This window comes from Sycon ciliatum, chromosome 1, assembly GCF_964019385.1.
Source record: "Sycon ciliatum chromosome 1, ocSycCili1.1, whole genome shotgun sequence".
Lineage (NCBI taxonomy): Eukaryota > Metazoa > Porifera > Calcarea > Leucosolenida > Sycettidae > Sycon > Sycon ciliatum.
The window spans coordinates 21,163,725-21,191,274 of NC_088643.1; the positions used below are offsets into that span (position 1 = coordinate 21,163,725).

The 27,550-nt window shown below is 47.8% G+C and overlaps 2 protein-coding genes across 2 annotated transcripts; both read left to right on the top strand.

The window, feature by feature from the left end:
• Window positions 1–1,144: 1,144 nt before the first annotated feature.
• Window positions 1,145–20,479, top strand: LOC135817681 (flavin-containing monooxygenase 5-like). Its single transcript, XM_065330914.1, has 9 exons — window positions 1,145–1,836; window positions 3,716–3,902; window positions 4,452–4,611; window positions 5,026–5,304; window positions 5,832–6,014; window positions 11,899–12,171; window positions 12,630–12,737; window positions 13,090–13,284; window positions 19,408–20,479. The coding sequence occupies exons 1-9, from the start codon at window positions 1,497–1,499 to the stop codon at window positions 19,534–19,536; spliced, it is 1,854 nt and encodes a 617-aa protein (XP_065186986.1). The 5' UTR covers window positions 1,145–1,496; the 3' UTR covers window positions 19,537–20,479.
• Window positions 20,480–21,517: 1,038 nt separating this feature from the next.
• LOC135817746 (uncharacterized) lies at window positions 21,518–27,261 on the top strand. The gene is made up of 6 exons (XM_065330990.1): window positions 21,518–22,055; window positions 24,017–24,079; window positions 24,554–24,633; window positions 25,123–25,253; window positions 26,259–26,325; window positions 26,726–27,261. Exons 1-6 carry the CDS (start codon window positions 21,982–21,984, stop codon window positions 26,854–26,856), a joined length of 546 nt encoding a protein of 181 aa, XP_065187062.1. The 5' UTR covers window positions 21,518–21,981; the 3' UTR covers window positions 26,857–27,261.
• The last annotated feature ends 289 nt before the right edge of the window (window positions 27,262–27,550 follow it).

Below are 27,550 nucleotides of genomic sequence, written 5' to 3' on the forward strand. Positions count from 1 at the left end.
CCAGTTGAGGCTTCGTCGCTACATCCACCGCCAGCCACTGTAGTTCTCGTACAAGCACTTCGCGGGCTCGGTACAAGCCGTTCACTGCGCACGCCGACAGCTGATGGATATAACGAACAAGCCGCAGGATGTTCAGTACGTCTTCAGAGCCAATGCCGCTCTGGTCGCTTTGATTAGCGAGGCCCTGCAGAACATGCTCCAGATATTTCAGTGGTGCTCGTGAATTCCTCTTAGATAGCAACTCAATGGATCCATTCTGCTTGACAACCGCTCCCAACACTTTCCAGTCAACTGGTGACTGTGCATCTTCACAAAGAGAATACAAAATCTTCTTGCAAATCGCTACTTTCATCCATTCTGCCAGTGGAAAGTTACAAACATCACGCAGCAGTTTAGCTCTCTCAAGCGGGCTGCGTGTAATGGCTGCTGCTAGGAACTCGTCACTGAGTTCTTTGCCATCGCCTGTCACCTGCAGGGGAGGTAGATTATGTTGCGCTTGCAGGCTCGGGTGTAGCGTCGCTCCGATCTTCCCTCCAGTGCCAAGATAGCTTTGGCAGTGCCGTGTGCCTGCGCAGGGTATTCTTGCCACTATTGGCAACGAGGCCCGTGTAAGCTTCCATAGCCATCTCATGGACAGCGGCGACTGAATAAGTCAGTTCACAAGCGCACAACGTGACGTACAAGCCAAGGCGTAGTGCAATCACTCACGATCACGGCAGGGGCTGCCGACTCTGAGACTCAAAGTGATGGTCTTCATAACAAGTAAACACGACAACAAGCAAATTCGACAGTCGGCCCCAGAGAAGGCAGACACCTTCACAAGGACTTAGGACCTAAGTCCTTGGCTTGCCAGTATAAATCATGGTAATTGTAAGGACATAGTAACTAAAAAAACCTTTCATAATAGTTGGCAAAATAAAAGCCATCATTTTTACCAGAGAGTCGTAAAAATTAATAATTATTTTACGACTCCCTGATTTTACTAAAAATTAAAAAAAATGCTGTTTGCACGCCAGAAGAGGGAAACTCCCTCGCTCAAGCCGAGGTCATGCATGTACTGTGCATGTGAACCAGGGAGTAGTACAATAATTTTTGTACTACTCCAGCTCCCTGCTGTGAACAGTGATCGCGTAATCTTTCTTTTTGCTTTCAAAATCATCCTCCTTGAGCATGTAGCTAGCCTTGCGCAGCTTGCAGCTTGGGGCACAACCTCCATTACAAGTAGTATAGACATCGTAGATTCTAGGACCAAGGCAAGAGAGAGAAACCGAGACAGACTTAGTGCATTTCAATTTCGTAGTCCCTCGTGTTGGAACTTCATATATTATTCGGAACCAAAATAATTATTATTTCCTTGTACACTCCCTATGATCTGCAGGCTGCGCAGCTTCCTGTGAAGTGGTGAGCCGTGTTGATGCAGGGACTTCTGTGGCTGGGTGAATAAATTCACTAGCTGTTCGCCTGGATTTGATAAGACCAGTGGCAGCCGACAAATCATGAGCCGGTGGCTGGTTGTCATTCCTGTTTTGCTGCCGCAGTCCGCGGCGGTCTGCTATTTTCTCTTTCCGAATGTTTCGCTTATCGGGCTTCTGACCGCGTCGGCTGCGTTTCCTTTACTAGTGGCTGCACTGGCGAGTAAGAACCCGGAGATCATCATGCTGGTGTTGCTACCATTCCTGGCAATTTATCAAGCTTTCAGCCTCCTGTCTGAACCGATTCGGAAGTTCTTCAGCCCGCCGGACATACGCTATGTAGCGAAGGGCAAGGTGAAACGAGTGGCTGTGATTGGCGCGGGCAGTGCAGGAATAACAGCTGCCAAGGAAGCGATGCAAGCAGGTAACGTATTTCGGTGCCTCAATGCAGCTTTTACTGTTTTAGAGTAGAATGGCCCTTTGCCAAGACTGCAAGACTGTACATAAACCGGAGGGTGCAACTCTGCAGCTGGTCTGGTCCATGGTGGAATACTTTGACATTTTGTAAAGTTGACGTCAGAATCTACTTTTCAGAACGCATGGCGCATGTCGTGCAATGCACACGCAAAGCAGTATGGCTAATGAATCGTAATGATGATCTCCAGAAAAGTTGAAGCCGACGAGAAAGTGCGCTCTGGGCCAAACCAAGCGGAGTTGCACAGTCTGGTTTATGTACAGTGCTGCTCCAGTCTCGTCACCCAAGTTTGCGCCTTGCGTCATTTCGCAGCCCAGGGTTCTAGGGCTGCGCAACGCCCCGTGCTATAAACTTGAGTGACGCGACTGGATTTCATTGAGCAGCACTGTACTCTTGTCTTTACTGATATCCATGGCTACCCCGGGCAGGCTATCGACAAGACAGCTTGTGCCCATTGGCCCTTGGCTTGTTGGCCGTCAGTCATGCACTGGAAAGCAGGACGTGGTGGCAAGGAGTATTTCTTGGACAACTGCTGGCGGAGTAAACTGCCTTTAGGTGCATTACCATAATATTATGATGTCTTCTTCAACTGGATGAAGCTGGAAGCTGACAGAAGTGGCTTCATAGGGCATCCAGGTGGTAATATGCTCCGGAAATCCGTCAAGGTCATCAGATTTCAAAGTGCGCACTGCTTGGTGAGTGCCTTGCATCTTGTCAGTTTGGACTTCCCCACCTCCATTGACATGATGCGTTGCGCCTCAGTGCTCCGCTGCCGTGATCCCGAGCTTTGGCGCTTGGAGATAACGCTTACATGGTCTCGACGCCAAGTCTCAGTCGTACATGCCTCCGGACCATTAGCAAAGCTAGAACATATGAGCAAAGCCCATTATCGCCACCAGCTGCACAGTGCACAGCCTTTACAAGCAGCAAACACGACAGAAGTACTCCGGTGTGCGTTGACCGTTGTGCCATGCACTGTGCTGTCCACTATGGCTGCTGTCATCAGTCCACTGCAACTGCTTGCCGTACACCACATTTTTGCGCTGAGACGCAAAGCACTTGGGCTTGACAACACACATCTGAATCTACGCGACAGACTGTCCCATCGTGCACACAGCCACCAAAAGTAAAACTCATGGGCACGATCCACGGGCTTTTTCACTAGCCCTACTCGTTCTCTTGCGGCTGCCCACGGATTTCCCAATGCATACGAGATGAACAAGCATGGTAGTGGCTGTCACTATGGGAATCAAGGATCCGTCACTCGTCCACCCGGACGCAGGAAATGTAGGGCCTGATGACAGTACACTCGAGGAAGTGATACCCTTCTTAGTTCTAGGAACATCAGGTTTATGCTTATAGAAAAACGCCCTGTTCATCGACAGAGGAGAGGTAGAGAGTCTACTAGAGCCATGAAAAAAATTCTAACTACAGTAGTCCGAAATATCGTATGGATGCGAAAAACCTACCGTTCCAACAACTCTTTTTTCCAGACAGATACACACCTTCCTTCCACAGAAAAATCTCAGGTCCTTCACAGATCTTTCCTCACTTGGCAGTTCGTTCACGGGCTCTGCAGCCACCGGTGGCAGACCACCGGAAACTGTCTGCTCCATCTCAGAATGCAAACCGACAGTGTTTCACCATGCGCAACAGCTGATACTAAAATAGTATAAATGGAAAGCAAAGAGGTTGCCCGCGTCTCAAGTCGCGTGACCGGTATTGTGCAAGGGGTCTATTGACCGGGTGGGAAACTGGAAACGCATTTCTAGCACATTCCTTGTAATTGTTCGCGATCTCTCGTGCTGATTGCTTTTGTTGATCGCAGGACTCGATGTGGTTATATTTGAGCAGACCGCAGCGATCGGCGGCAACTGGGTATTCCGCGAGGAGGAGGCACACTCGAGTGTCTATCGTTCTACGGTGATCAACACGACTAAACAGATGAATGCTTTCTCCGACTATCCGATGCCAGATGAAACAGCTACCTTTCCGCATCACTCAGAGCTTGTCAAGTAAGTATGGCGGATAATGATTTCAACGTTCCATTTCTTTTCTGGTACATGTAGAGTACATGAGTGTCAGGCTATCAACCAGACCGGGTATAAGCTGCAGATGTATTCTCCTGTGTATGACTGTGTGTGTGGTGGGGGGGGGTAGGTGGGTGTGCCAACATTGTTGCCCATTCCACTGCCCGTCATGTAACCGGTGCTTTCGATCTGCTGCATTTAAATGGCACAATTGCGAGCGTGGCAAGCGACCAACAGCGAGGGAGCGTCTTGAGTTCAAGTTCTGCTGTGCGTGCGGCGAGAGATGTCGCAGACAGCAGGATCTGCAGCGGCATGAGGCCGGATGTTCTGCCGCGACGCCGTGATGCTACCCCTTTGTTCCCCTCCTCATGAGGGCAGCTTAGCCGTTTAACGGTAGCTGTTTGTCAAGGTCAAGGTGTGCGTGTGTGTGTGTGTGCGCGCGCGCGCCTCCCGCACGTGCGTGTGTGTGTACGCGTGCGCGCCTACCGCACGTGCGTGTGTGCATGTGTGTGTATATGTGTGTGCGACTTGCAGGTACTTTAACAACTATGCGGAACACTTTGACGTGGTCAGTAAGGTCCGATTCCACACCAAGGTGGTGGATGTGCAGCTGATTAGCCAGGACCGCTGGAGGGTTGTGTCGCGCGAAACCGATCCCGATGAAGTGGGAAAGCCAGACGAGAAGAATGCTAAGGTAAGATGATGGTGCGTCGTTTATATACAGTGCCTAGTTTGCTTTCTGCAGCGTGGCGTGGTGACCTGATGAGCGCGTGTGTGAGAGCTGTGGGCTGTGGCAGTGGTGCAGTGCCATGTGATGTCCGTGAAGGTGTGTGTTTCTATTTGTGTGTGGATGTGCAGAGTAGAAGTGAGCTACGGGGATGACTCTTTGGTGCTTCTAGTGCTGTGGCTCTTTCCGTGATGTTTACCTTGTTGCAGCTTTGAGTCATTGTCACGAACATGAGTCTTAGAGTAGAGACCAGTTGTCCTGCTCTAATCAGTATCTCAGAGCTACATTAATAGCAATAATAAAAGACAAAAAACCTCTTGTCGATGCGATGACAACGACAACAGTCATCATCCTCTGTAATCGTGTTGCGATTTGTTGCAGGTTCGTTCAGACTGCGAGTCACCGGTCCCTGATCCCAGCCAGCACATCACTGAGGAGTATGATGCCGTGATGGTGTGTAATGGTCACCATCATCAGCCTCTCTGGCCCGATTTCCCTGGTCAGGAGAAGTTCAAGGGCCATGTCATCCACAGTCATTCCTACAAGGATCCGACGTCGTGCGGAAAAGGCTTCAACTATCACAACAAACGTGTCCTGGTTGTCGGTGTTGGGAACAGCGGTGCTGACATTGCTGTGGAGCTGTCTCGAGTTACGGAAAAGGTATGTTCTTTAGCTTGACATCCTGTGTCCTACTGTGGGACCGGCCTGTCTGTATTCTACTCTGTGACACCGTGCAGACACGCCATGTTATGTTTCTGAACTACAGTCGAACTCGGATACTGAGCCAACATTATATGTAAAGATAAGAAAGCCTTCAAAGGACACGTGGGTACGAGTTGTGGCTCAGTAGTCCGTCAGTTTTGTGCTTAGCTATCGCACTTGCTGACTGCTTATTAACTTGTTACAGTAGTGGACAGTTACTCATACCTCCTACCCATGTGTTCTTTCAGTCAACCTTGTGAATAACGACCTGGGGTGTACACTGTAACAGTGGACTCGGGTATACAGTGTAACTGGATGATTTTATCAACAGGAAAATCACTTCGAACTAGTTTTCGTACCACTCTCATCTCGTCTCTTTTAAGAGACGAGATGTATAATAAAATGCCATGCTTAATATTACCGGTAAAATATTATTTAAAGCATGGCATTTTATTATATTTTTTATGTTTCTATGTACTTGACAGTTGTATCTCTCAACGCGCACTGGGCTATGGGTGCTGCCGAAGTTTGTCGACGGCATGGCGTTGGACCACACGTGGACTCTTAACCGTCTGATCCAAATGTGCCTACCCGAGGCCTTCACCCACACTTCCTTTTTCACCTGGCTCTTCTCCGACGTCGTGGAGTACAAAATCACAAAGTCCCAGGTACGTGTTGCCGCAGTCGTGTCCTGGCTGTCTGAACTTGGTGGGGCAAGCTGTTTTTCACGGGAGCGTTCTCTAAAAAAATCTAAGTCCTGCAGATTTGAGCAATGTCTAAATCTCCAATGTTGTCTCTATGCAATGTGTAGTCACGTCGTAGTTAGCCTTTTTCCTCCCGTTGTTCGAGTTGAATGTCTAGTGGGGCACAAAGTTTAGCATTTTATATATATAATATATATATATATATTATATATACTCAATCTGCGGACAGCATGTATATATATATATATATACACTCAGACACAAAGGATCTCCAAGTTTCTCAGTGTTGCTACTCTGAGTTTCGTGCAAAAGCACTCTTCAGGCAACTTACTCTTCTCTCACATCAGTATCCCTTTACATACCAGAAAAGACGAAAAGAAGCACCCTAGGTGGGAATCACAGGTGGAGAAAAGAAGCACGCTAGCCAGTCTAGGTGGGAATCACAGGTGAAGATAAATGTGGCAAGTGTGGTAGTGTGAGCAATCGCGCAGGCCGGGTGGTGTGCATAAAGTGAAGTAGGATGCATGCACATTAGATAGCAGGAGTTCTGTATATGTGTAACAGATAGCAAGCGCAGTCTACAGTTCAGGTCACCTCCGATAGGAGGTACTTGGTGCTGTGGCGACATTTTGTGACCAGGCTGCATCTGGTGTTGAGGAGCGATGCCTTGTCACTCTTCATTATGGCGATCTTCTCCGATAGGCATAGGTTGCACCGCTTCGAGGTTCTTTTGTAGGCGCTGGATCTCTGCCTGATTCTCCACGAGATGTTGACGTCTTCACCTGCCTCCTTCAATGCCCATGCATGCTTTGACAATTCTGTGCTGTTTCTGTGTGGGGCATTCCGGAACGATGACGTGTGGTTGTTGAACCGGAGTTTGAACGGGGTTTCGGAGATGCCGATATACTTCTTCCGGCTGAGATTGGAGTCCACTGTAGCTTCGTACACTATCTCGCTGGCGTTGCAGTCCCCGTTGAGTGGGCAGTTTCCTTTGATACGGCAGTTACATCTCTTTTCTTCTGGCTGTCTGAGGACTTTCGCGTTGTGGCCCTTTATTATTGAGGCTAAGTTAGGCGAACAGCTGTAGCTGACTTTGAAAAAGTGGCTTCAACTACGCACTCGTCTATAACGAGGAACCGGCGAACACAGAAGGACAAGCCAGGAGGAAAAAGAATCGGAAGAGGACCATCATTTGGTTTAACCCACCGTACAGCCAATCCGTGAAGACTGATGTTGGCGCGACATTCCTGAGACTTGTCAAGCGCCATTTCCCAGAAGGATCTGCCCTCAGAAAAATATTTAACAAAAACACGATCAAAGTCAGCTACAGCTGTTCGCCTAACTTAGCCTCAATAATAAAGGGCCACAACGCGAAAGTCCTCAGACAGCCAGAAGAAAAGAGATGTAACTGCCGTATCAAAGGAAACTGCCCACTCAACGGGGACTGCAACGCCAGCGAGATAGTGTACGAAGCTACAGTGGACTCCAATCTCAGCCGGAAGAAGTATATCGGCATCTCCGAAACCCCGTTCAAACTCCGGTTCAACAACCACACGTCATCGTTCCGGAATGCCCCACACAGAAACAGCACAGAATTGTCAAAGCATGCATGGGCATTGAAGGAGGCAGGTGAAGACGTCAACATCTCGTGGAGAATCAGGCAGAGATCCAGCGCCTACAAAAGAACCTCGAAGCGGTGCAACCTATGCCTATCGGAGAAGATCGCCATAATGAAGAGTGACAAGGCATCGCTCCTCAACACCAGATGCAGCCTGGTCACAAAATGTCGCCACAGCACCAAGTACCTCCTATCGGAGGTGACCTGAACTGTAGACTGCGCTTGCTATCTGTTACACATATACAGAACTCCTGCTATCTAATGTGCATGCATCCTACTTCACTTTATGCACACCACCCGGCCTGCGCGATTGCTCACACTACCACACTTGCCACATTTATCTTCACCTGTGATTCCCACCTAGACTGGCTAGCGTGCTTCTTTTCTCCACCTGTGATTCCCACCTAGGGTGCTTCTTTTCGTCTTTTCTGGTATGTAAAGGGATACTGATGTGAGAGAAGAGTAAGTTGCCTGAAGAGTGCTTTTGCACGAAACTCAGAGTAGCAACACTGAGAAACTTGGAGATCCTTTGTGTCTGAGTGTATAACCCCGCTCTGTCTTAGGACATTGAGCACTTTTTGCCGACGCAAGAAATACTTCTATTGTTCTATATATATATATATATATATATACACACAACAACAAGGTTGTCAGTTTCATAATACCAAAAGCTTTTCACCCATTTTCATCAGTGGTTACATGGGAATGAGCAAGAACGAAAACGAAGCCAGAATTTATACTGGGGGTAGAGAATCAGCAAGAATATTCTTACGCGCCTCAAGTTCACACTACACTACCATAAGAATGTATGGAGCAGTGGAAAAATGCGGGAAACAACACATGAGGGGAATGCAGTACCAGAACAAACACGTGATAAAGTTGTCAGTCCGGTTGCAGCTTGAACAGCCGTAGCACCTTGATGTGCTTCTTTTGTCGACACAGTTCTGGCCTCAAACTGCGAATGTACAGCGCCTCCAGTGTGAATCGGTGCGCGCTGTTTCGGGCTGGTGTGATCACACTGAAGCTGCTGTTGCGTTCCTGTGGGATGCATTCAGGCTGCGCCTGCAAATGCTTTGTGATGGCGCTATCACTTGTTGCCACACAAGTGATTTTTTCATATCACGTGTTTTTTTTCTTTATCACGTGTTTGTTCTGGTACTGCATTCCCCTCATGTGTTGTTTCCCGCATTTTTCCACTGCTCCATACATTCTTATGGTAGTGTAGTGTGAACTTGAGGCGCGTAAGAATATTCTTGCTGATTCTCTACCCCCAGTATAAATTCTGGCTTCGTTTTCGTTCTTGCTCATTCCCATGTAACCACTGATGAAAATGGGTGAAAAGCTTTTGGTATTATGAAACTGACAACCTTGTTGTTGTGTGTATATAAATTTTGTTCGCCTACCTCTCTATTTATATATATATATATATATATATATATATATATATATAAATAGAGACGTAGGCGAACAAAATTTATATACACACAACAACAAGGTTGTCAATTTCATAATACTGAAAGCTTTTCACCCATTTTCATCAGTAGTTACATGGGAATGAGCAAGAACGAAAACGAAGCCAGAATTTATACTGGGGGTAGAGAATCAGCAAGAATATTCTTACGCGCCTCAAGTTCACACTACACTACCATAAGAATGTATGGAGCAGTGGAAAAATGCGGGAAACAGCACATGAGGTGAATGCAGTACCAGAACAAACACGTGATAAAGTTGTCAGTCCGGTTGCAGCTTGAACAGCCGTAGCACCTTGATGTGCTTCTTTTGTCGACACAGCTCTGGCCTCAAACTGCGAATGTACAGCGCCTCCAGTGTGAATCGATGCGCGCTGTTCCGGGCTGGTGTGATGACACTGAAGCTGCTGTTGCGTTCCTGCGGGATGCATTCAGGTTGCGCTTGCAAATGCTTTGTGATGGCGTTATCACTTGTTGCCACACGTTTGTCAGGCGGCTTCTTGTACAGCTTGTCTGGGATATGCTGCTTGATCCTTTCCGAGAATCGCTGACATGTCTCACCAACGTACGTCCGCTCACAGCGACACGCATACTTATAAATAAAATTACTATTTTCAAGAGTTGGTGAAACATCCTTCGCGATAGACCTGAATGCGGGTCTGGTTGTATAAATTACAATGGGGGATACTGTAGGATAGCAGTTCAAAATTGCAGCTTTAATCTTTTTGCGGAAGGCAATGCAACTTTGCCCTTTCCACGGCATCACTCACTGGTACGCAGCGCTCCAATTGATCATTTGTTAGTTCGAATTCTGCCTGCACAATCTCCTTGTCCATTCTGGAACTAGGGGGGACTCCAAACTTCAAGCCCCTGCACAGTACGTCTTTTTCAATATTAGTTAGCATAACTCCGGCCAAGTTGAGTAGGTGGGAGTGTTTCAATTCGCTTGAGCCCTTCTCATAGCGCACCTCCCTCCTGAGTGCATCTTCCAACTTACTTTTGATCCGGCATTGTAATCTTGAGGAGGTCTGGTTGATGAGCTTCGCGAACCTGAAGCGGTCCAGCACGCTGAGGCTCTGATTGACTTCGTGAAGAACACGACGGTACTCAAGGAGAAAATGTTCCAAGTCAGCGGTTGTCCTCTCCAGTTCGTCCTTGATAAAGGTGCGTTCGATTCTCCATGGCTTCTTGGCCTTGACTCTCTGCACCCGCTTCTTGATCGAGCGGGGCGCAACGCCGCACGTAAGGCAGTTCCGTAAAAAGTCTGCATTCTCACGACTACGGATGATCCGGCCTTTGCACTTTAAAACATAATTCAGGTCCTGAATTAGTCGGTGGTCCAGTCGCCGTTTTAAATATTTAAATTAGGCCTAATTTAAATAGAGACGTAGGCGAACAAAATTTATATACACACAACAACAAGGTTGTCAATTTCATAATACTAAAAGCTTTTCACCCATTTTCATCAGTAGTTACATGGGAATGAGCAAGAACGAAAACGAAGCCAGAATTTATACTGGGGGTAGAGAATCAGCAAGAATATTCTTACGCGCCTCAAGTTCACACTACACTACCATAAGAATGTATGGAGCAGTGGAAAAATGCGGGAAACAGCACATGCCGGACTGACAACTTTATCACGTGTTTGTTCTGGTACTGCATTCCCCTCATGTGCTGTTTCCCGCTCCATACATTTTTATGGTAGTGTAGTGTGAACTTGAGGCGCGTAAGAATATTCTTGCTGATTCTCTACCCCCAGTATAAATTCTGGCTTCGTTTTCGTTCTTGCTCATTCCCATGTAACTACTGATGAAAATGGGTGAAAAGCTTTTAGTATTATGAAATTGACAACAGCAACAGAAACAAGGGGTCACGTGCTCCTGCGTACACCAGTCACCTGGTCACCGTGCCTGCAGGGCCAGTGCAGGCTACAACTTACAGCATGTTTGGGCGAGTTTCTGTCACTCGAGTTGAACCTTTGAACCTTTGAGTTGAACCTTGGTGTGAAAGTTGAAGCCTGCTGGCGTGGTGACCAGGTGACTGGTGTACGCAGGAGTACGTGACCGCTTGTTCAACCATATTCGATTGGGAATAAGCCAATCAATAAGGGCTGAACGCTGCATTGCAGCCTTTTCGGACCAAAACCAGTCGACTCAGCGTCCAAAAGACTACAACATATGGGCCAATCGCGGTCATCCGTGCTTTTATAAGAACGAAACGGCGCTTTTAGTGACATTTTGCATACAAATCCCCATCTAGTAGGGCGCAGTCACCCAGTTTCGGTGGAAGTGCGCGAGTTCGATTGGGATTAAAGTAGGAAGGGAGCGCCTCAGCTTGATCGGACCAAGACCATTCGACTCAGCACCCCGAAGACTACAACTGGTGAAATTTTGATTTTAGGTTTAACTTCCCCTTTAAAATCTTTGTGCCTGCTATTAAGTGGGGAAAAATTGCAAATCGTTCGACTTTCAACTCGTCACACTTTCAACTTCTAGAGTATATGTATGATCACACACTTGTGCATGGCAATTGTACGAGTCGCGTACAGTGTGCCACACCCTCTATGGAGAAAAAACCATAATAATAGGAAGAGCGTGACTGTGTGATTTTACACTGATTTTCTTAGTACATGTAATCTCTCCTCGGCAATTTGGGGTTTGAATTATCAGGATTCCACCTGTACGAGTATATCGATAGTACAGTACGCTGTGACTTGAGTCCAGAACCCTCGTTTCTACCTGTTGTTGCTTTTTTTTCTCAGGGTGACATGAAGGCCTGGGGTATGCGGCCCAAGTATCGTGCAGTCCAGTCGCACACCACTGTCAACCAGGACCTGTTGCACCGCATCGGCGTCGGCTCCATCGCCATGCAGGACAATGTGCGCGAGGTCTTGGAAGATGGCGTCGTTTTCGAGGACGGCTCAGTGGTACAGCTGGACGCTATCATCTTCAGTACTGGCTACCTGATCAGATTCCCTTTCCTATCCAAAGCCATCTCGCCAGTGAATGATGAGAACCATATCAGACTGCACCATGTAAGTGCGATAAGTTGAGATCCTCAATTGCGCACACCCTCGTGGAAAGTCACTGGAAACCAGATACCATATTTTCCAGAGTATATGGCGCACTTTTAAAATCACCTGTAATTAACCCGAAAAAAGTCGGTACGGCTTATACTATGATGCTCAAATTAATGTAGATAAACAGGGTAGATGTCTGTATTCCGTGACAAACACTATGGGTGCGGCTTATACTCCGGAAAATACGGTATGCAGTTGACTCCTTTTGCAACGAACTCGTGTGTAGCGATTTTCGTGATGTACCAAACCATTGTCCATGTCCCTGTTTGAACCCATACAATAAATGACCCATTGTAGTAAACCCTTCCATTTATCAACAACTATTTACTGTGTTTTGTTGTAGAATCGTGTGCAATTCCATTTTCCGACCCTGATCATCATGGCATATTTTCCAACCTGTTTTAAACACACAGTTTATGATCAACCCGAAGCATTCGCCTACGATGGTCTTCATTGGATTTATCCAGCCTGTCGGTGCCCTCATGCCCATCAGTGAGCTGCAGGCACGTTGGGCGGTGCAGGTAGGAATCCGCTTGTCTTTTCTGCCTTGCCAACATTGACCGTATTACTCTGCACTGCTGCTTCCTGCTTGCTGTTCTGTATCCTTGTAGTTGTGTAACGTTAAACGCTGTGAATTGTACATGCCACTTGCATGTGAAGAGGTACTATTCACCCCAGTGTCTGAAGATATGTGGAGTTTGTAGAGAGAAAAAAACCATGTACTGACATAGGCTTACCATCTCTGGTGCCGAAGAGCCAGCTGTGTGAAGCTCTACAAGGTACAAACTATTCTATTGGATTCAGTGCATCTGTTCTCACTTCTATAGTCGTGCGCTCACGAGTTTGCGCGTGTTGTGTTGTGCTGAAATTCAGATCTTTACCGGCGAACGTGGTATACCCAAGCCTGAAGAGCTGGAGCGTCGCATTTCTTCAAGGCTCAATGAGTTGTGGAAGGTGTTTCTACGCAGACCGAGGCACACGACAGAGTCCCTGTACTCTCCCATCGTTGAAGCTCTCGCTGAGGAGATTGGTTGCGTCCCGCGGTTGTGGAATCCTCGAAACTGGAAGGTACATATCATAGTCACATTGCGATGCAAGTTTGCTAATGTTATGTTTCTACCCAAAGGCAAACACAAGCATGCGACAACACAACCGGACTTGTGTTTACTTGGTGTCGAACTGACTTGCAACAAAGACGTGAAATCGAAGAATACAGAAGATCATGAATAAAACAAACTGCAGAACATGAATGTACACAACGGTTGCACAGCCTGCCAGGCGCGACCTACGTGTATCCAATAATACTGGTCCTGTGGTGCGCATACATCACACGTAAAACCTGTCAAGGGGACCACTCTGGTAAGGCAACTATCTGTCCTGGAGGACCACGAGAGCCAGGACCAAAGCACATCATTTCTATTAGCTTCACTGTGGGTTGCAGTGATATACAGTACTCTTCCATGCGAGAATATTGCCTGCCATTATTCAGTGCTATTGGACGCGTGATTTTAGCCATCAACTAATTGTTGCGTTATAGATTCCTCTTTAGGGATTTTGAGTCCGAAAAGTACTGAAACTCCCCGTTTTTTTTGTGTGAAGTTTGAATCAGTTTCCGATGTGAGTATGCAGTTGCTAGGGGCATGGTCCATGTTGTGAGGTTCAATTGACTTCAAAACTGCCATGTTTCGGAGCTACCCGTTCACTAATACAGATTTTTTGGTATTATGAAGACATAGCTTGTAGAAACAGAGTAATTTTGCACAAAATTCTGGCACTATTTGCTAACAATTATAATCGATTAATCGATCGTTAACTTAAGGTGGCAGACTGGTTTCGCGACCTTTTTTCAGACTCAAACGAGCTTCATCGAGCATAACTTGGGTACAAATCAATGGATTCACTTCAAATTTTCAACACTGAATCCTTATACGAACAGATTTCAGATAGGACACTACCCAATGAGCTGTGTTTGTCGATCATCATTTCACCGTCAACCAAATTTCCCAGATGACGGGCAAAAAATAGCCGAACTTCGGGACAAAAATACAACAACGTAAATGACAACAACCTGTCAAAAAAAGATCCAAGAGTAACCTACTGGCTATTGAAAGTATCATGGACCAAAACAACTTGGTCCAAAAGCTAAAACAATCAGCCTAGCCACCGATCAAGTCACAAATGTCCGATCGCGCATAGATAAGGTACATTTCAATGGAACAAAAATCCATTGCAGTAGGAACTTTCGGCGTAAACTGTGGTCCATGATGACACAAATGCACCACAGTTTCCAAAAATGTATAGTTTTCTATACCTAAAACTGAGTCTCAACAGTCAAAGAGTGTCCCAAAGTGCCGGAATAGGGCAAAACACACTGGGAATAGTCTGCTATCTAAACTAAGTGTTCTCAACTACATTTTCCACTCGAAAACTGCTCAAAAGCCACCAGAAGCATAGGTGACTCCCTTTTCCTCTATTGTATCCTCCTCCAGACCCTTCCTGACTCTTCTTCTTCTTTTCCTAGCCTCTTTCTCTTCTGTGGAGTGCTTTCTCTTGGAGAAATACAGGCGATCAGCATCCATGCATGATAGCCTAGTCGAGGTGCTGCGGGACGTGGCGCAGCCCCTTTATTTATTTATTACAGCATCTCATAGCACAGTGAGAACACCGGCCAATACAAAGAGAGAGGGTGTTAGCCAACCACGGCAAGGAAGGGAGAAGGGGAGGAGAAGAAAAAGGAACCGGCATGGATAAGCAGTGATTGCAACAAAATGAGAAACAAAATCAAAGTCAAGGCGCGACAAGGCTCTTAAAAAGGCGGAGGGAAGAAAGGTCCTTAGCTTCTTGGGGAAGTGCCAGCCAAGCAGAGTACGCAGTGAAAAAGGGAGAGTGAAGTAGAAAGGAGGACTTAGGTTTCGGAAGGGAAAGGGAGTTTCTCGTGCTACGGGAAGAGAACCAGTTGAAACAGTGGAGGTGAGGTGGACACAGATTGAGAGAATGGATAAGGGTGACAAGATGTGAATTACGTCTCTTAGACAAAGGGGTAGTGTCAGCAAGGGCATAAAGGGTGGAAGATGGGAGCATGCGGGGTTTTCGGAGGAGGATTTTGAGAACTTTTTGTGGTGAATTTCGAGCTTGGCAGCACGGGTTGTGGAAATTCCAGCCCAAGCACTATCTGCATAATCAAAAATGGGGCGTAGGTAAGCTGAGTAAAAGAGGAGTTTACAAGAGATTGGGAGATGGTAACAGTGAGAAGAGAGGATTCCTAAAGATGAACTTGATCGTTTACATATGTAATCGATGTGGGGTTCCCATGAAAGATTAGAGTCAATGAAAATGCCAAGATGCTTATGGCTGGAGACTATGTCTATAGGCTGGGGGAAAGTGGGATGGAGGAGGGGCGGAACATCGGGCTGAGAAGGAAAGAGCTTTAGTTTTAGACAGATTGGGCGATAACCGCCAAGACGACATCCAGGAAATTACTCTTTGAATCCCGTTAGCTAGGTTACTCATCAGGCCAGTAATGTTAGGAGATGCCCGTAGGAGCGTTGTGTCGTCTGCGAACAGTGATGTGCCCGGGGCAGCTGCGGGCAGATCATTGACGTATAAGATAAAAAGAAGGGGGCCGAGGATGGAACCCTGGGGAACTCCGGATAGTACTGTTGTGTCGGCTGAGGACGTCCCATGTACCGTGACGTACTGCGTTCGCCCAGTTAGGTAAGATGTCAGCCATAGCAGGGGATTGCCGTCTACAGTAAATGATCCACGAAGCTTGGCCAAAAGCCCCCAGTGCCAGACGTTATCGAAGGCCTTGGCAAGATCGAAAAAACAGATCCCGACTAGATCTCCAGCATCCCGATGTCGACACACTAATTGCACCAGGCGCGTCAGCTGGAGGGTGGTAGAATCGCCTGTGCGAAATCCGGACTGAGCTGAACTCAAACGTGACGAGACATGACAGTACAATTGGTCGTAGAAGACACGCTCACAGAGTTTGGAAACACAGGACAGTAGAGATATCGGACGGTAGTTTGATGCTTCGTGGCGGGACCCTTCAAGAACACGCTCAAACATCTTGGAGCCATGGTTGAACTTGATGACAGCAAGTCCAGCAGATGCCTTGACAGTTTCAACACCACAGAAACTAGTCTTTGGGCAATACTGCCACACCAAACCATTCAGAGCTTCGTTTTTGGTTTTGGGTGGCTCCACGTCGGCAGCGCTCCAAGAGTGGCTTGTCCGCTAGCCGTTGAAATATCGGCTTGACGGCTTCAAACACTGCAGATGGTATGGGATTTCGATGAACATATGGTGGTGCTTTCCCAGCCTTCCACTGCTGCCACTTGCAAAAGCTATCGTCATCTGTTGGGCAGAACTGGTGAATTGGCTTTGCATCCGTAGAAGCCCGGTGGCAAATTGACGCCCAAACGAGTCGTGCCATGTTAGTGATTGGGTCGCCAGGTAGTTGAGCGCCATTCCTGATGGCTAAGTTGTAATATGTTTGCAGTGAGTCGCATAGATCATCTGTCAGGCGCCCTCGACCACTAAGCGGCTTTCCATCAATCAGCGGTGTTTTCTTCTTCTTGAGTTCACGCAATGCCTTGCCCAGGCGCTTCGACACATGCCCGACACACTCCTCCTTCGTGATCTCTACGTCTCCGTATGGCTTGGCATTGACAACTGCCTGGAAGCCTTTACTGTCACCATCACCAATGTATGTGGTGTACATCAGTTTCCTGGTAGCGACTGAGCGATTGAACAGTGTCACTACACCTTCAGTTTCCATTGCCGGAGATGAAGCAGCAGTATTGACATCGCACACATGATCCGCACTCCACGCTTCAAATTCCGCCTGGGAGACTTTGCCAGAACGCCTGTCGGACCTCCAACGCTGGCAGCTACTGCAATGTTTGCTCGGAACACAGAAATCCAGAACTTGGCCCGTCTCCCACGAAATAGCAAACACCATGCCGTACCGACTTGAAAACCCACGTTTCATCCAGGTGCCGTCAATCGTCACAGCAATTTGGTCTGGATGATCTGTATCTGGATTACTAAGAGTAGCCTGCTCAGCTGCCTTCAACATGCTTTGCTGAACCACTGCTTCAATACTGGAGCACATAACACTGCTGTGCTCATAGTATGTGCTCTTGGACATGGGACGCGGCAAGCCAAGAATGCCAAATAGCGTCGTCATTGCGGAGTACCCTTTTCCGATGCATCTCATAGCCAGTGCTGCGCAGCTCTCCTGTTAACGTCATAATGACGACCTTGTATTCCCTTTACACCCAGCGCCTGCGTTACGGTTTCACCACATGAGGCACACTGCAAACTGACATGCCGCGGAACAAAACCTTTCAACTGGTCTTCAACAACACTCAGCGTGGGCTGCTGACAAGAGCTGCACAAGGCCGACGAAAGCAAGGTGTTCCGGCAAGAGATGTCAACTAGCCGCCGCTGTCCAGCCTTTTCGCCATCCTCTTGATCACTCCCGGAACTGCTATAGTCAGACGCACTGCTGTCACTTTCAAAACAAAATTCTACGAGCTTTCTGTGCGATGCATCTGCATCTAATTCCTCAAACACGTCGTCAGCTTCAGGTGGCGCTGCTCTGGTCTCTGCCGCTTTCTTTGTCCACTGATTTCCTCTAAATTTAGATGATTCTTTCTTCCTTCCTTTACGATGCTTGCGTGAGATGCTGAGGGACATCCGGAAAACAGTCAGTGCGATCGTGACAATTTGGTCGCAACTGTTGAGTATTTTTGTAAGCACGCACGCCCACGCCTACGCCTGAGCCAGCTACATTGTGCAGCTGAACTGATGTGGATCAGTTCATGACGCTCATCCGCGCGAGGAATGACCAGCAGTACGTCAATATATCCATGAAGTGGAACCGCTTCACAGCAGCACGAAACTCCTTGCACCAGTCTTGCACCTCGTTGAAACGAGGCAACGAAGACAAAGTGCCCCGAACGTCTTGAGTTATATACTGCAGTCCAACGGAAGCACCAGAGGACGACGCATCAGCAGCACCAGCCAAACCAATCTTGGACATCGACACCAAGCGCTCCACGATGTCAGCCTTCTTTGTTGCTCCAGTCAACCGAACATCCAGAAATTTGGCAATTTCCTTCAGTTCGGCCACCTTCAGCGTCGCAAGAGAAGTCTGAACCCCAACAAAATCGGCATCGCTGGCTTCGGACCCTTTTGAAAGTTGTTCAGCAAGGACAGCCAGTGGCTGAGGCAAGGGTGGTGGCTGCTCAGCGGCAGCAGAGTCAGGGATGACAGCAGACATTGTTGCTTCCTGGTTGAAAAATTACTTTCACTGCAGTTTGGGCTGAACTTCTTGCCCACCAAACATTTTTGTGCGTCACCCGTTGCCATGCAACGCGCACTGTGTTCTATCCGGAAAGGGGTTCGGGAAGAGGAGAGACAGCTCACGGGACAGAAACAGAATCCACGTGGAGTACATCATGCTGAACGTGGAGTCAGGCATTTGCATCAGGGCTGCCACAAACCCGCCACACATACCATGGCGCAACCGGACAAGCGTCGCAAAGAACTGGTTGGCAATGGACAAGTCCTTGGTCATCCGAGGGCCAGGCTTGTTGTCCTTGGTGTCACTGGTGGAATCACCGCGCCAGGCAGTGAGCTTTGCGGCCTTCTCCTGCACATGACCTAAGACAGCATGGAACACGGAGCGGTTCGGCAGACCAGTGAGGAAGCGACACTTCTCGTCAGACTCGTCAATCCAGTGCACACCAAACTGTGCCTTCGAAAGCCCAGTCTCTAGTTCCCCGCAACGCCGCTTTAGCCGTTCAACTTCCGCCCTCAACTTCTTGCATTCCTCTTCCAAACGATCAGTGTCCGAGGTGTAGGGTTCATCAGGTCCACATGCTGTAGAACATGGAAGAGAAAGATAACACAAATCACGTCACAATTGACCAGGGACAAGTGAGATCACAGTACCGGCACATAACATCTAACCCTCCAAATGGGAGTGATGCAATGGAGAAGATTAGGTACGTTTCGTCCATGACGTCCAGGTGCAATTCAAAGAACAGGGATCAGAAACAACCCCTAAGCTAAAGAGTAATCGATAGGTGAAAATCCACGATCGTTTCAGCCCTAGACTGCATATGTATCATTCACACTGCCGCTATGCTCTGCTGTGCTGTGATGTTGTCCTTGCAGGTTCTGAAGGAGCTACTGCTCTCGCCGCACGGTTGGTCCGTCACGTATCGTCTCCAGGGACCGGGCAAGTGGACCGGTGCAGCCAGTGCGCTAAAGAAGGCCTACAATCAAATGGGACAATTCCCTTGAGCAACACCGGAGCAGCGTAGCAACAGCCATTGGCCACGGTCACCTGGTTCCTCCTTGCTTTCTTTCCGGCTCTCCAAAGGAGATGGATGCAGATCGTTTTATATCTTCATTTCATGCGGGTGCTCACCTCTTACTATGCAACAGTGCAGTCTGCGAAGTTGAACGCTCCGGGTCTGGTGAATACTAGCAGCGCGGCGGTACGCATGTGCCTCAACCGATGCTGTGTTTCAGCTCCACTGATTAGGCATTGTGATCAAGTACGAACGAATGACAAACTGTACGCCTGTGCCTCAACCGGTGCTGTGTTTCAGCTCCACTGATTAGGCATTGTGATCAAGTACGAACGAATGACAAACTTGCAGGCAGGTAATTTCAGTCTTCTACCATACTTTGGTTTGGGGCACGTGTTGCGCCAGAGTCTATACTATTCCCCGTGTTTCTCGGGGTATTTTATTTGTTTTTAAGATTGTAGATCTGATTAGTTCACGATTATAAAGAGTTTATAACTTTACGAATGAACAGATCTTTTTTGCGTGACAGCTTAGAGAAAGGCTGTCCGCCATGCAACTGTTTGCTCAGACACTGCTTGCAGCTTCAAAACAAAATTTATCATGTGTAGGAATTTGAGTCTCCTATTTTCACATAGTCCTGTGAGCGTTAATTTCCCCTGATTGGGCTGGATAGCACGTGTATTTTCAAGCAGGTAGTACAGTAGAAGCAAAACTGTTGAAGGCTGGTCGGTTTTACTACTCCTTGGTTGTGAACAACCCTTGTGGCTTGTTGGCTACTAGTATTTCCTATTCACTACCATGTGTATTTGCTCGAAGCCCATCTCGAACCTTGTTCACGAAATTGTAAGTTCTATTCGAAATTCTTCTAATTTTTACGGATCCTAATTTTTCTCCTTCTGCTTTTAGCAATTGTGAATTATGAGTGAAACTGAGTTATTCTGATAGGTATGTCGTTCGACAGCTGTCCTCCAAGGAAAATGACCGTCTTCAATGTTCAGTGTTGCAAGTCGTGCGTTGGCGTTGTTGGCGTGTTCAGGAGTTGAACTCCATCCCCATTGCACAGTGTACCGCAGCGTGGCCGGAATCAGTCGAATATAACCACGATCGAATGACTGATCCAGGTGCAGTAGTGTGCTTTTGTGCAACTACAGTCCATTCATAAAGATATGAGCCTCTTGCTTTTGGATTGGTCAAACTTGGAGTTTTTTTAGAATAGGATTTTGGCCAGGTTTTGTCCCAAAAGCACTGAATTGGGGAAAACCATGTAAATCCAGGCCGTTTGACTCCACTTGCAACAGTACGTCATTGTGCATTTTGGCCCAGCTGAGGTACCTTTTCGGACCCTTTTTCAAAGATTTCAATGAACTGTAGACTACACAACTACACTCGACTGCATGCAGTATACTGGTATTGTGTTCTTCAAGTCCACTCGACCTGGTTTCCATGAAACGAGGTCGCAGGGATCGCGAGTGTGATGGTTTGAGGAAAACCCGGGCATCAAGGTTTTGAACCTTTGCTGTCGGAAGAGCCATGTTAACGATGCCCATTTTGTCCCCTGTCACATCGCTTTTCCTTGGCCCAGCAGTGCCAAAATGAAATGCTCATCAAGGCTTGTGTATTACGGTTGTGAGTGGTCTGAGGAATACAGTCAGACGTCGCTTATCCCGTCCTCTTTTATCCGGATCCCTCGCCATCCGGAAGAAAATCATTGGTTACCGATTTACAGCATATGTCTTGCATACATAATTATAGTATGCGCGTTCGATTATCCGGTTCCCTCGTCTCCGGATGGCACCCGTCACCTGGTCACCATGGCCACCAGGGGTCATATCTACGCTTTTTTAGCAAACAAAACAGGATTGGCTAGGAGTAGGATCTAGGAGGCGCTCGATCGAGTACATCTTTTCAGTTTTGACAGGCAGGCACACGAGATTCGTTAGCTATTGTACCGAGCAACAATGAATTATTTTCGCGTTTCTCAGGCGCGTTTTGAAGTCGGTGGACATCAGCTTGAGCTAGAGTTGAATCCTGACTGCCATTGCAAAATACATGTATTGCACTTGTAAGTTGTAGCTAAACTAGTAATTACTTCTCAAGGTGACCTTGCGCTGGCTGGGTCGCGCATTACGCCACCCATGTACCCAGCGATATCAGGAGCTCCGGAAACACACGACGTATTTGCTCGTGGTCGGATTGAACTTTTTGAAGCCAAACAAGTCCCCGGCTAGCTATCACTACATTGTAGACCGGATCCGTGCAGGACAACGTTACCGCTACGTTTCCTGGCTAGCCGCCGCCGTAGAGTGTCGGAGTGCTCGTGGAGAACCGCTACATATTCTTGGCTTGCGTTGAGGATTTGGCTAGCTGGAAGTCGATAGCACAACGGGAACGGTAACTGCTGAACTAGACACGGCTAGTGGCGGAAGGGCACGCCATGTGGACCTATCTCTGGTGTCACATCGTCTATCACCTTACACGATGGTTTCCTAAACACAGCCGCCAGGGAATGTAAGCAATTGTGCGAGTATACTATAGCCGAGTATACTATAGCATGTACAGCAGCATCCAGCACTGTACATGATAATTGTACTGGTATTAGTGTGCGGGACAGTCAGTGCAATGTTGCATGGGTTGGCACTTGGCAGTGGATGTACTGTCGTGGACATGGAAATCCGGTCGCACGTCTAGCGGCCCCAGGGCGCTGGCCATGCAGCCGTGGATAAGCGGTACACACATATCCTGCATATGCGCTGCAGCGCGCTGGTCGCATGCGCATAGGATCAACGAGTGCACTAGACGCAGCGTTCTGTCTGCGCTGAGGGCACCCCGGTCAATCGACTGGATTTCCATGTCCGCTACAGTACATGCATTAGTGTTATAGGATGTCCGAATTTATTAGCACATCAGTTGAGGTGCTTTGGCAAAGTCGCGGCGCGTGCTAGCGATGCACTAGCCAGTAGCGACTCACTACAATCGCGCCCACGAGCGATTCCGCTATTTACTCACTACCGTAACTCGGCACCCATAACCGAATCCAGAAAAAGTGGGTTTAGGAAAGTGGCCGAAAACCCGCTTTTGAGGTTCAAAATTGGCGCTTTGAAGTTAGCACTATAATAGTCAATAGTCTACAGCACATACTACCACATTTTGGTCAAGATCTGACAAAAAGTGATTTTGGAGCAAAAGTGTCCCGAACTTGTCTGCTACGTTTAATAGTACTTTTTTTTCACACCAAGGTACCATTTGAGTGACAGGAATGCGCCCAAACAGGCTGTAAGTTGTACCCTGCAGGCACGGTGACCAGGTGACTGGTGTACACATGAGCACATGACCGCTTGTTCAACCATGTTCGATCGGGAATAAGGGCCGAACGCTGCATCGCAGCCTTCTCGGACCAAAACCAGTCGACTCAGCGTCCAAAAGACTACAAGTACAATATAATATTATGGACCAATCGCGGTCATCCCTGCGTTTATAAGAACGGTATGGCGCTTTTAGTGACATTTTGCATAGAAATCCCCATCTACTGTAGCGGACATGGAAATCCAGTCGATTGACCGGGGCCGGCGCCCTCAGCGCGTACAGAACGCTGCGTGCAGTGCACATTTTGATCCGATGCGACCAGCGCGCTGCAGCGCATAAATGCATGTGTGTACGGCTTATCCACGGCTGCATGGCCAGCACCCTGGGGCAGCTAGATGTGCGACCAGATTTCCATGTCTACAACAGTAAAAGGGCACAGTCATCCAGTTTCGGTGGAAGTGGCGAGTTCGATTGGGAATAAAGGAGGAAGGGACCAAGACCATTCGACTCAGCACCCCGAAGACTACAACTGGTGAAAAATTAATTTCAAGCTATACTTCCCCTAGTATAGCCTAGAATAGCCTGGGCATAGTTGGATGGTCTAAGACCATGATTGAGAAACAGAGGGTACCAGGTTCAAGTGCTGCTTGGAAGCGGAAGGATTTTTTCCAGCCGTGCTGCGACCCACAGTTATTTGGGAACTCGTGGCCTGGCACGAGGAGAACATGGATGCAGTGAATGGGATTTTCGGTCGTTGACCACTTGCTGGTGAGCTGATCTACTCACCTCCCACCGCTTCAGGAGCTGCATCTGCGCCTTGATCCTTGAAGGGTGGTGGCGTTCCTATGGATGCGGAAAACTCGGTTTCCAGCCGAGTCTGACGCGAACCGTGAATTTTTTTGCCATAATAATATTATACAAGAGGTTTACGCTTGTACATGTATACATGTATACTGTGTGATATGAGCTCTGTGCTGGAGATTAATATTTAGATGTAGTAATTCATGTCTGGGCTGTCCTGGCCTCTGTGACACTGACTGTGTGTGTGTGTGTGTGTGTGTGTGTGTGTGTGTGTGTGTGTGTGTGTGTGTGTGTGTGTGTGTGTGCGCGTGCGTGTGTGTGTGTGTGTGTGTGCGTGTGTGCCTATATCAACCTGGTGCTCACAGACAACTCACACTCATCCTCTTCTCATGCGCCTTGCTGGTACCACAAATCATCGTGATCCTCCGGTATGAGCAGCATTGGGTACTAGTAATGAACCATTGATGTTACAGTAAAACCTGGTTTAAGCGACCACCCCACGGTGCAAGCAAAAGCGGTCGTTAAAGCCAGGTGGTCTTTAGAACCAGGTCCCATACATTCGTGGTACATGTAGATCGGATTATGCATGCATGTGTATGATTGTACTTCCATGTACTCATATTGACAGGTGTGGAGCATAGAATACTCTCGTGCAGGCAAAGCACACCTCACTGGAGTGCATGCAGCGCATTCTGCAATGTCACTTGTCACTTCAGTTGACTGCATCCACTTGCTTCAGAGCGCACTTCAACCCTGTTACGAGTAAGTTACGATGTGCTGCATTGGGTCTCGCTGACGCGCATGTGTCCATGTCACTCTCCTCTGTGTGTGTGTGTGCGTGCGTGTGTACATGTGTGTATGCCCATTTTGTTATGCGTCTGTGTTCACTAATCTGATGATAGTGATGAATCTCAGCGCCACTGCGAGCGTGCCTTACTCTACTACAGTATAGCAGGTGCCTGCATCACCATGGTAATGATTGGTAAGTGCACATCACCATAGCAATGAGCGGTAGGTGCCCTAACATAGGGCAAATGTGTGGCTGAAAATGTTATACATGTATGTGGGAATGTAGCAGTGCAAACTTCATGCACTCCGCCAACTGACAAACACTTCCGACATTGATGTAACGCGGCTGCATGGCCTTGGAGCGCTCAGCTCTGCTCATCATCACCATGTGCCTGGTTCTAGTGTGCAGCATGTGAAGGAAAGAATGCATGCGCGCCGATTTGTGACCCGCAACACCACACTACACTACACACACACACACACGCACACACACACACACACACACACACACACACACGCACGCACACACACACACACACACACACACACACGCATGCACACTCACACATACACACATACCATTCTCCACAATTGCATGCACCGTGCACTTCAGGTGCATGGCTATCCAGACAACGAGTGCTGTCATCTAGGATTGTTTCGACTGCATTCGTCGGTTCTGCAGGGTTCACCTTGGTGCTGGCGGTCATGGAGCCACTTGCATGGCAAGTCAAGCTGGCATTCCATGTCTATGGTGGTGGCTGCTTCATCTTCGGTCTACTTCAGTTTGCCGAGGTCTTGCAGGCCTCTTCATGTGTAAGTACATTCGGAACATAAAGACTAAGTGATGTGACACCTATTCAGTCTAAACTCCCCGCCACATGCGCTCTCCGACCCTGAACCTGTTTGTTCATCATACCCCAACACTGAGCTCCAGATGGTAGTACACACTGGCGTCAATCTCCCAATACAGCTGCTTTCACTCTGACATTCACAGTCACTTATGGATCATCTCATCAGTGAAGGTTGTGAGAGTGCCGTTGCAGTGTTGCAGCTCAGCATATTATCGCGTCTGTAAATCTCATACCCTGCCCCCAACCTTGAAGACCAGGGCAACTTCCGAACCATCACTCATCTCGAGTTAATTAGGCGCGTTTGAGACCCAGGAAGCTTGGGGACCAGCAACATACCAAAGACAGAAGCACTTAATCTTAGTTCGAGGTGCTTTACATGTACAGTGGTGGCAACGGAAATCCCACCCCCAGGATCTAGGAGCGGTGCGCTCACACTGCACCAACACAGCATGCGGCCACACTAGCCTCAAAGCGCGGGCAGTCCATGCATGCGTACCGTAGTGTGTCTTGTATAGAAGCCTGTCTCATACAGAAGCCTGCAAATTTTCCCAAAAAAAGTTATAAGCCGCGGCTTTTATACACGACTTTACGGTATCTGAACTGCTGTACTAGACTGCACTCATGCCATTACTTGCATTTACACTAGAAACAATGGGTAAGTTCACGATACAACGGTACACCTGTAAGTAGCACGGCCATGCGCAGAACCAGAAATGAAAGCCAAAAAGTGATCTTCATCACGGCTTTGCTGGCATGCCAAGGGCATGTGTACGACTCGCTACGATTCATTCAGCTCCGCAGAACTCGTACGTAAAAAATAATCCGGAGGCCGCATGTCAGTTGCCACCACGTTAGGTCCCCCATATGCATGTAAGCAATGGAGTTTACTGTTTGGGGCAGGTTTTGCTTTTCTTTTCTTCTTGATGATGGAAAACCTGTGGAAAACCTGTGTGTTTTCTGTCTGCAGAAATCAACAATACCGGCTCTGTACTACCTGTCCATGGTGTTTGCCTCCTTTAGTGCATTTGCAGCAGGTGAGATTCTCGTTGGACCCGAATAATAATAATCCTACCTCGAAGCAGTATTATCATGTGATGCATGTCTGTGTGTGTGTGGGGGGGGGGGGGGGGGTTGCGTTGGTCAGGTACTGCAGTATGTCCACAGAAATGCAAACTGCTGGAAATCAAGGCTTGGACCTGCGGCTTGATTCATCACTGTTCACAACAGCAATGGAACTAAGAATTAAGATTAGGAAACTTGATCATCAAAATGTGTCACACTCTATAATGCACATGTACTCTGTGTAGAAGGGTGGGAGGAAGTGGGTCTCAAACATACCCTGTGGTGTTGGCTTTACACCCAGGTCCCACTCTTACACCTGTTGGCAAAGGAATTGCACACGCTTCTTTTTTTACTCTTGTGTCGTTCGCACAGTTATTTTCACCATCCTGGTGCCGTTCTGGGTGTTCAATCGCTTGTTCCGACACGCTGTCCTGGACAGGAAGGAGCGCAAGGGACTGTGCTATGAACCAGTGGCGTGCTGTTCCTGTGTCTGGCATGTATAGCAAGCACCACAGTCAAACACACACATCCCACCCCTGCTGAGGCATGCAGTCGGACGAACTGGGGCCGGGGACGGATTGAGATAGGCATCCACTGCCAAGTCTCATGTGATTTCGTGACGAATCAGTTCCTGTTCAAAGGCACGCTTTCTACTCTACTAAAGCACTTCTATAGCATGTCTGAACATGAATCAGGGCTATACAGATTCTCATTTAATGCCTATACATGTACATGAATTATGAGTCAGCCAGTAGGAAGCGTGAGTCCATCGTTCAGAGCAGTCACCTTCTTTGCAACTTACCGCCAACGTCGCATCTTAGTTTGCAATAAATTATTTATCATAAAACAATTTCATTTCCCTCAAACCAGTTAAAATTTCATTTCTGTTCTTATTCCATACTCCAGCATGTACATGTATACCGGCCACAAATATAAAAATTAATGCTAGTCATGCCACAGTACATCCATACATCTTCACTCTCCACTCTCCAAACGTTCTCTGCGCTACACCAATCACTAAAAGAAAGAGATATTAAATTAATCTCTTTTTCTTTTAGTGATTGGTGTAGCCCAGAGACCGTTTGGAGAGTGAAGATGTATGGACATAGTGGATGGCTACAGTGGAGTCTTCGCGTTTTGAGAAATATGCCACAGTACAACTAAGTATTGAAAGATGTCGACATTCCTGGTCATATA